The sequence below is a fragment of the Colossoma macropomum genome, unplaced genomic scaffold (genome assembly GCF_904425465.1).
Source record: "Colossoma macropomum unplaced genomic scaffold, Colossoma_macropomum, whole genome shotgun sequence".
Classification (NCBI taxonomy): domain Eukaryota; kingdom Metazoa; phylum Chordata; class Actinopteri; order Characiformes; family Serrasalmidae; genus Colossoma; species Colossoma macropomum.
In genome coordinates, this window is record NW_023494789.1 from 13,221,769 (window position 1) to 13,232,023 (window position 10,255).

The 10,255-nt window shown below is 36.0% G+C and overlaps 1 protein-coding gene across 1 annotated transcript; it reads right to left on the reverse strand.

Moving 5' to 3' along the window:
- Nucleotides 1–483: 483 nt before the first annotated feature.
- Nucleotides 484–7,715, reverse strand: ten1 (TEN1 subunit of CST complex). The gene is made up of 3 exons (XM_036569524.1): nt 7,413–7,715; nt 3,679–3,836; nt 484–972 (listed from the first exon to the last, which is right to left on the reverse strand). The coding sequence occupies exons 1-3, from the start codon at nt 7,499–7,501 to the stop codon at nt 839–841; spliced, it is 381 nt and encodes a 126-aa protein (XP_036425417.1). The 5' UTR covers nt 7,502–7,715; the 3' UTR covers nt 484–838.
- Nucleotides 7,716–10,255: the final 2,540 nt, after the last annotated feature.

The following is a 10,255-nucleotide window of genomic DNA, read 5'->3' on the forward strand; positions in this document are numbered from 1 at the left end:
CATCTAGTCAATATAACCAATATTTCCCATTTTGAGAATATTATAAGAATTTTTCACGATTACTTCAAGAAAAATGCTTGAAACAAGCTAAGAGTTAATATAATCACTTAAAACAAGTAAAAATTCTCAAAATTAAAAATATTTGATGCAGTCTTATACAAAAATTTGAACATTCATGGTCAAATGACATGTTTTATTGATTTTCTAAGTGAAAATAAGTTAAATATGCCATTTATGTGTAAATTTTAGTGCACAATTTTTATTCTAAAATATTGTAGATATTACAATATATACAATATATAAAATATTGTAGATATATATTATTATAGACATTACTAGAATATTACATCATAGAATATTCTTTTCTAAAATAAGGAACACAATATAAAATGTGCCAGCAATGGCCACATTTTATGTTTTATTTTTATTATAATAAGTTAAATTCAGCAAATACACAGTAATTGTGCATTAAATTTTGCACAAGTGTGTTCTCTGTAGAGGACGTGTTAATTTATTTACACTTACAAAATCAACCAAACATGTCATTTGACCAGGGGTGCCAAAACTTTGCACATGAGTGTACACTGACTAAGACGTGACGATGATTTCACTTTTTAAGATATAATTTTTTGCAGTTTATCAATGCCATTACTCTTATTTACCTGGTTTACCAAGTAGCTGAACATTACTTTTTACTTATTTAACTGGTAAATTTAAATGTAGACTGTGATGGACCTGCCGTGTCAGATTTCTCAAACTGTTCCATCTGCTTGAAGAAAACAGTTTCTCCAAACTCCACTGCATCTGTCCAGACGACACAGGTGTTTAGAAACAGACACTACTGCGCTCCAGCCTCGTCGTCACGCCCTTTAAAGAAGTTCCTCTGTTCATTTATGGCCTTCTGTAGCAGAGCAACATCAACTCCATCCACACAGTTCAACACTCGAGCACGCAGAGTAGCTTCACTGCACCCTGAAAGGAGAACCAACAACAAGTACACGTGTGTTAAAAATACATGAGCACTAATTATGAACACTAATGTATGAAAAACACTCCACACTCTAAACACTCTAAAGTCCATTTAGACAAGATACTGTCATGTTTACACCTCCAAATCACAGACACGCAGTTGTTTCTTTTATAAATAATCAGTTTTGTTTTCCTGGTATTTGATGTGACCAACACCAGGACAAGTTCCTTATAAACAGTTGTGTGGAAAGGTTTGGGCGCCCCTGGTCAAATTCCATGTATTTGTTGATTTTGAGTGAAAATAAGTGAATACATCCAACAGAGAACACACTTCTGCACATTTTAATACACAATTGCTGTTTATTTGCTGAATGTAATATACTAGGAGAATAAAAAATGTGGCCTGTGCAAAAGTTATCACACATTTAATATGTTACATTTTATTTTTTTTCAAAATGTTAAAATGTTCTTGAAATTCCACACAATTCCTATAAGAATCATACAATAAATTCACATAATTACTAACACATTTAGCAATTTCTGTAAGACAGTCCTAAATTTAAAATAATTTAGAATGATATTATAGATGACTGTATACAAGTATTATAGATTACTCAACACTATACACAAATTTTTCTTTATGGTGCTATTTTGCAGCAAAAAGGGCTCTGCTATTGTTATGATGTCAATCTTGTAACAACAGAAGAACCCATTTGGTGCTATATAGAAGCATTTTCAAAAAGGTTCTATATAAAACTCATGATTCTAAAAAATTGGGATGCTGTGCAGAATGTAAATAAAAATAGGATGCAATGATATGCAAATAAACCATATTCTTAAAGGAAAATACTACACAGACAACAATCAAATGTTGAAACTGAGAAATGTTATTGTTTTTCGAAAAATATATGCACATTTTGAATGTGATGCCAACAACATGTTCCAAAAAAGTTCGGGACGGGCTCAGGTTTACCACTGTGTTTCATCACCTCTTCTGTTAACAACACTCTGTAAGCGTTTGGAAACTGAGGAGACACTGCTGTAGATCTGAAAGTGAAATGTTTTCCCGTTCTTCGTTGATATAGGATTTCAGCTGCTCAACAGTTCAGGTCTCCTTTGTCATATTTTTAATTTTATAATGTGCCAAATCAGTGGTGACCGTTCTGGACTGCAGGCAGGTGAGTTTAGCGCCCCGACTCTTTTAATACTGAGCAATGCTGTTGTAATACATGCAGAATGTGGTTTTACACTGTCTTGCTGAAATAATCAAGGCCTTCCCTTAAAAACGTGTCGTCTGGATGGCAGCTTACGCTGCCAAAAAATGTATATATCGTTCAGCATTAATGGTGCCAGTCACCCATGCCATGTGCACAAATGCTCCCTCAAACCATCATGGATGCTGGCTTTTGAACTGTGCACAGACAACAAGCTGAGTGGTCTTTACCCTGGAGGACACAGTGTCCATGATTTCCAAAAAGAATTTAAAATGTTTATTTGTCTGACCACAAGACACATCTCCACTTCATCTCAGTCCATTTTAAATGAGCTCAGGCCCAGAGAAGGTGGCAGCATTCCTGGATCCTGTTTATTTATGATTTCTTCTTTGCATTTTAGAGTTTTAATTTGCATTTGTGGATGCAGTGATGAACTGTTTTCACAGACAGTGGTTTTCAGAAGTGTTCCTGAACCCATGCAGTGATTTCCACTATAGAATCATGTCTGTTTTTAATGCAGTGCCGCCTGAGGGCCCAAAGATCATGGCCAACAAATACTGGTTTCTGGCCTTGTTCCTTGCACACAGAGATTTCTCCAGAATCTCTGAATCTTTTAGTGATATTTTGTACCGTAGATGATGAAAAACAAAAGCTTTTTGTTATTTTATGTTGAGAAACGTTATTCTTGAATTGTTGCACTATTTGCCCACACAGTCTTTCACAGTGTGGTGAACCCCTCCCCATCTTTACTTCTGAAAGACTCTTTTTATACCCAATCATGTTACTGACCTGTTGCCAATTAACCACCAGGTGTTTTTTTTAGCAATACACAACTTTACTCACCTTTTGTTGACCATTTTGTTTTTATTTATATTTTGCACAGCGTCCCAACTTTTTGGGAAATGCGGTTGCAGAATCATTGCATCTATAAAGAACTCATGATTCTAAATAAGACCATTGCCTGTACTAAAGAACCTTTGAAAAACCACCTTTTTTAAGAGTGTGAGGCAGTTCTAAAAGAAAGCAATATTATAATAATAACATTTATATAGATCATTATATATAAGTATTCTACTTTACCGTAAGACGGTTCTAAAATAAACTCATATCATAATATTACACACACCTAAAGGTTCTATATAGAATGAAAAGGGTTGTGCTACTGTTACAAGCTCATTTCATAACCATAGTAGAACCATTCTTGGTGCTATATAGAACCCTTTTCAAAAAGGTTCTATATAGAACCATCTACAGCACATTCTCCATCAATCTAATGATGCATCAATCAATTTCATGATGCAAAGAACCCTTTAATCATCTAAAGGGTTCTTTGAGTGTTCATGATTCTATATAGAACCATTTTCTTTAGTAAAATACTGAGAAGAACCATCTTTTTTAAGTGTGTAGATTATTACATAGAAATATTACAGGTGTGTTCTACAGCAGTACAGAACACTTTCAGCTTTTCCGTCAGTGCTTGTGAGAACAGACTCACCTTCTGACTTATCAATCTCCCCCAGTGTGAAGTACTGCGCCCCGATTATTGGATCAAAAGGCTCCACGAATGTTGTCTGTACTGACACCTGGTGCTGCACAGATGCATGATGGGATGTCAAGACAGCTTTCGACTCCTCTGGCAGGTAACTTGTGAGCCTAGGGACAGAACACAGGTCAGGGGTCCATTTTGTTCCAAAACTTCCAAACAAAACAATGAAATTCACAAGATAAAAATTATAAGAGTGTAAGAATGTAAAAAAATACAAATAATAAGAATTAAATTATATTTTCAAAAGCCATTCAGGACCTTTATTACTGTTAGCAGTCATATGGGTCTAATTTTTATAGAGCTGTCAGTCTTTGCTTTTCCTTCTTTTCACGTATTTTGCTTTTTTTGATGTTCTTCTGTTTCTGGATTTTTTTGTACTTAATGTTCTGTGTGTTTTCTTATTTATTCATTCATTATTCTTGTTATCACTCTATAAGCACTCGTCCTGGGACCTCGTTTACAGAACACCTGCACAGAGGAAATTTACAATAGACAATCATATGTTAAAATTTGCCGGTATCCTACACTTTTCTTGTATTTTACTTTTCACTCTCTAATGTGTGGATTTATGTACCAGTCATAATCAATTTCTACACGTCCATTTCCAACCTCTCTTTATCCCTTACTAGGTTCTGTGCAGGTACATTTTTCTTTCATCAAGGTACAAACAATGTAAATGTTCCCTCAAAAGGTTTACCAGTGGGTTGAAGGCCCAATTGCGTACCTTAAACATGTTTTAAAGTACATATTTGTACTTTTTCATAAACCAATATTTTAGAACAATAAAATAAAAGACAGGGTGTGTGGAGTCAATACAACTTAGAAAATATAATTTCAATGGATTATGGTATAATTATGTTTCCTGACTAAAGGTACTGAGATGTACCCTTGATGGTACCACCCCAGCGACAAGAGGGGTACTACCCCAGTGACAGTTTCGTACCTTTATTTCTGAGAGTGTAGAATTAAAGAGACTGTTGATATATGTAAATGAATTCTAATTGGCTGCTCTATATTATACCTCCTTCAGAAAGCAGGCTGAAACGCTGTTTAAAACTTCAGTGCGAGTGGGCGGAGTTAAACTGCAGCAGGCCAAATAGGCCTAAATGGTGTAAATGTGCTGGTTTTCATGATATCACAAATAATAATACAATAAATACAATAAATCAGGATGTTTTGTCAGCTTATTTAAGCTCATTTCACAGCAGAAATGGCAGTGACACACATTTGGAGCTCAAAGATATGCTTTGGGTTTATTTTTGACATGCATGCTGCAATTTCTAGGCAGAAACAGTAGAAAATGCAGTGTTTGTGCTATAATATACAAAAAAATCAACAACTGTAGTTTTGACTCTGTGAGAGGGTGACAAAAATCACCTATGCAGGCTGATAGATTACGTTCCAAATCTGTGTTTTAAGATGATCTAGTGCTGCCTTTCTCCATATTCCACGTATGAAACTCTAAAGAGCGGAGAGGCAGCGTTGTGTTTTAACGCACCAAAGATTCGGAACACATTACCAATAAACATCCACCAGGTTCCTTCTGTTAATGGTTTCAAAAAACAGTTAAAGACACATTTCTTTACTCTGGTATCTAACTAGTTTTTATTGTTTCTCTTGTTTTTATTGGAAAATTACTTTTACTTTCTTATATTTTTATTAGATTTTTATTTATACTTTTATCTGGTGTTTAAATTTTAAATGTTAATATACCCCCTTTTCTGTTATGAATTTATTTTTGGTGTATTTTTTAATAATTTATTTTATTTTTTAGTAGTTTTGATTCCCTTTTTTTCTCTTCTTTATGTTGTTTTTACTTTTATGTTGTACTGTAAAGCACTTTGCGCTGCAATATTAATGTATAAAAGTTGCTATATAAATAAAGATTACTATTACTGGTTGTAGTAGATGCTACTACAGGCTTGGAAAAAGGGGGGTGAGGGAGGGGGATTCATTTGGTTGCAATCTGCAAACTCATCACTAGGTGCCACTCAAAACACACTCTGCACATTTAACAAATGCATGTAACTGAGTAAACTGGGTTGTGTTGTTTCAATGAAATTAAGTGAGTTGTCAGATTTAGAGAAGTGTTTGTTTGTTCAAAGTAACCTAGTAATCGTCCTTCAGACTGATGGAGAATGTGCTGTATACGGTTCCATATAAAACCAAAAAATAATTCTTCTGTTGTAACAAGCTTGACGTCGTAACAATAGAAAAACCCTTTTAAATGTTATATGGAACCCTTTTCTTCTCCATCAATCTGCAGAACCCTTTCATGATGCAAAGAACCCTTTAATCATACAAGGATTCTTTGAGTGTTCATGGTTCTATACAGAACCATTTTCTTTACTAAAAAACCCTTGAAAAAAAAATCGCTTAACTGTGTAGAACAGCTCAGTAGTACATTAATAACTTTACAAAATTCTGACTTAAACCTAACTTTTTTTCTTTAATTAGTATGTTACTCAACTGAGCATATGAAAAGCTACTCAACACAGTTGTGTGGAACCACTACACAGAACATTAAGTAAAATTTCATTTTTAGGTAACACATAAAAACAATCAGTCGAGTTAATTAGAATTGACTCAAATCCCTTCAGTGTGATTCACCTGAATTCGTTAAGTTTGTACAGCATTACTTAATCGACTATCTTAGAAGCAGCTTAACACAGCCGCATGGAACCACTACCATAACATTTAACACTTTTTGAGTGTACATCAAACTCTTATTTTGAAAAAGAGAGGAAAACTCTTCCATGACGTGGGCCCTCGAAGTCACACGTGAATTTGGTCATACATGAAAATGTGAGTTTGTCAGCGCAAACTCACATTTTCAACGCAATGAATGTTTCATAGTGCCAACGTGTTAAAGCATGTGATTCGTGAACACTGGGCCTCATTCACAAACCTTTCTTAAGAAATTTCTTCTTAAACCCACTTACACAGTTTTTAAGATTCTGACATTCACCAATGTTTTTTTACTTGGGACTTGTTCTTCTCAAAGGCGAAGTTCTGTGGTTTAAGAACATCATGAATCTGACATAGACTTTATCTTAGCACCTTTCTCAAGAACACATTTAAGAACAAACATAGGAAGATACTGGTGAATGAAGCTCAGTGTGCTTTTGAAGGCAAACGCTAAGAACCAGAGACAATATGGGAATCGTGGGCCGATATAATAGTTTTCATGTACATATCTGTCTATGCCAAAACATAAACATTTATAAGTGTAGAAAATTGAGAATAAATCTACCTGGATTAGCATCACAGAGAGATATAATATTTACTGCAAGGCTACAAATACAGTCTCTCAGCCTTTCTGGGAAAAAATGGGCCTTATATTTAAAAAAAAACAAAAAAAACAATACATTTCTTCTGTTTCAGCATTTGATATGTTGTCTTTCTACTACTTATAATTAAATTATAGGGCCTAAATAATTTGCAAATCATTGCATTCCGTTTTTATTTCCATTTTGCACAGCGTCCCAACTTTTTGGAAAACTGGGGTTGTATAAAAAGCTCATGGTCCTAAACAGAACCATTGCTTTTACTAAAGAACACGTGAAGAACCATCTTTTTAAAGAATGCATAAGTATTACAGGAATATTCTATGTAGAAAAAAACATTATGGGATGTAAGGAATGTAACTTCTAACCTCCTGGTGACTAAACAGAAGTGTTTACCTGCCGAATGTGCGAACTGAAGCTCCATCTTTCACCAGGTGAGTGTTGATTTCCCAGAGAAAGTGGAAAACTGCAGGTGAGGGAAGCATCTCTACAGTCAACTTACTAAACCAGACACACTAAACACCATAATTCAGACCGCTCCGTGTTTTGAGTGATTATTGGTCGTTTTGGGAAGAATATCAGAGTAAAACATGATCACCAACGTAAGCAGAACGTAGTAAAACAAACTTTACAACGCTCAGAAACATTCATAAGTCAGAACTGTCTTAAAACACAACACACTTCCATCTGAACTGCATTTGTAACAGAGCCGGTTTCTGTTTCTAACGCGCTACGTCACGTCAAGGCTCCGCCCCATACTTCTCGCGATTGTGATTGGCTGCGGTAAGACTTTCCGAGCATGTGACCCATTCCGCGTTCACGCAAGGCACCTACCTAGAGCACTTCGAAGGGAGCACACTCGCCGCGGCCATTTTGCAGTGCCAGGCCAAATGGGAAACCAGTGTTAGCTATAGCAACCAGCAACTCTCAGCGAGTTTTTCTTTTCACATCACACAAATATAGGCATTTTATTCAGTTAATAACTGAAGACAGGCGGCTCATTTGTAAGTGATTTTTCAAAGGTTTATCCCTTAAGACAATGTTAATCATGGAAGCTTGAACTTTAGGCACAATATTTAATCACATAAATAGCACAACAGTCACAACAAATAGCTGCTGTTTACATCAGATCCTCTTTTAATTTGGCTACTTGTGGCTGTTCTCCATTCAAAGATTTACATTTATGAGGAAACCTAGCAAAATGTAAGAAAAAACAAAAAACACCAAAAAACTATACACTCATGTCAGAGTACCTCCAAATCTAAATGTTCTAGTTTTCCTCCTTGCTCATTTTCTTTCGTTTTTATTTATCTGTTTTCACCTTGTCTTGCATGTTTTCAGTATGTTTTTTGTAATGCTACTTGTGTAGTGTCACATTATTTTTTTTTGTTTTCTGTAATGTATTTTCTGTTGGTTTTTTACCCTTTTCGCACTGTGTTCTTTACTGACACAAAGCAAAAAACAAACAAACAAACAAATAACAAAAGCTGTTATTTACTTGCTTACATACCTGAAGAAACGCTTTCAAAAAAGTAACCAGTGGTCTTGATGGTTTTGACAGGCTCTTAAATGATGTTATCGCGGCTGTGCTTACTTCGTATCTAACTTTTTTCTTTCTGTTGTTGAAGTTAGTGATGGCTGGTCAACTATATACTGTAAGTTGTGTTTTTTGAAAATTCGCCTTAAATGGGAGAACACCTACAGATGCCATTAGAAAGCCCTTAAATGCATCAAATACCATTACTAACCATCAGACGTCATTACAAAACCACAAGGAACAAGCCTGGGGGGAGGGTGGGATTTTGATGCTAAGAGAAAGAATTGCAAGGTATTTTCCATTGGGATGAGTGAGAAATGTTTCCCACTAAGGTAGTAGCTATTCATTTCAATGGGCACAAAACGAGAAGAGTCAGCGGTCATAAAGTGCACTGTGCATTATTGCAAATAACAGAATGACAGCAGCAATAAATGTATGTGTGTGTGTGTAGAGTTGAGTGGGGTTCAGTAAGTAATGTGTCTATTATCCGGAGTTCAACCAGTCAGAGTGATGGGAAGAAGCAGTGTGTGAAAGAGTCGTTCACAAGCCTGATAGCCTGTTTGTCCTGGACTTCACACTCCTGGTGGTAAAAGTGTGAAGGGGCTGTGTTGGAGGTGTGTACCGTCCCTGATGCTGTGTGCCCTTCTGATGACCCTGGTGTGGTGAATGTTCTGTAGAGAGGGGGAAGCTGCTCCTAAAATGGACTGTGCAGTTTTGACCACACGCTGGAGAGCCTTTCTGTCCTGAGCAGTGCAGTTTCCATACCAGACTGTGATGGAGCTGGTAGGAAATGTAATTTAATCGATTCATTTTAATCCATTCATGGTGGAGGGATACATAAGAGGGTTCTAAGGCCAAATAGTCCCCAAAGAAAACTTTTCACCCAGATTTTCCACTATTTTACAATCTTCAACATTCCATATAAAACTCAGAAGACACATGTTGGTTCACTAGTGGTTTTGGACAGTAAATAAAATGGCTATTTGTGTTGTAGACAAGGTGACCCCTGGTCCCTATCACCACCAGTGTAAAGATATCTGAATCTCTACAATGAATCGTTTCAAACCAAACCACTTTGTTTACATCTCAACCACTGAATTGAACAGAAATTGGGTGGAATTCCCCTTTAAAACAAAACAGGTCTTATGACGGTGTAGCTGAAAATCACAGGGCCCCCTCCTGAACTATGCGAGGTGGCTCATGGGAGGTGTGCGCCCTCTGGAAAAGGGACTGTTTATTGTTATTTATGTTGTGTTCTGTTAGCTTAAAATGTGTGCACGTGTTATTATAGTACTTTTTTTGTCAAGCAGTGGGTTCAGGTACTTAGGGTGAGTGTCCACCGTGAAAGAGGTGTATGGCTGGTGATGACCTCCCTGCTTCTTGTGCTGTGTTGTTATGAACGTTTTCTGTCTGATGTTTAATAAAAGAGCACTTTTTCGACACAGAATCTGTGCCTTACTTTATGCCGATGCCAAAATATTTGAAAGCAAACAGATAACATAGTTACAATTCTAAATATACAGGGATGTGTCATGTATCAGCAATATAAATATGATCTATGCATGAACATCCAAAATTTGTAACATAAATGCACATCTCTGTTGTCGGAAGAAAACCTCGTATCTCCAAAATGGTAACTTTAAAGGAGAAGGGAAAAACCTACTTTACTTTTACTGCAAGTCAATGGAACCAGACTTTTTTC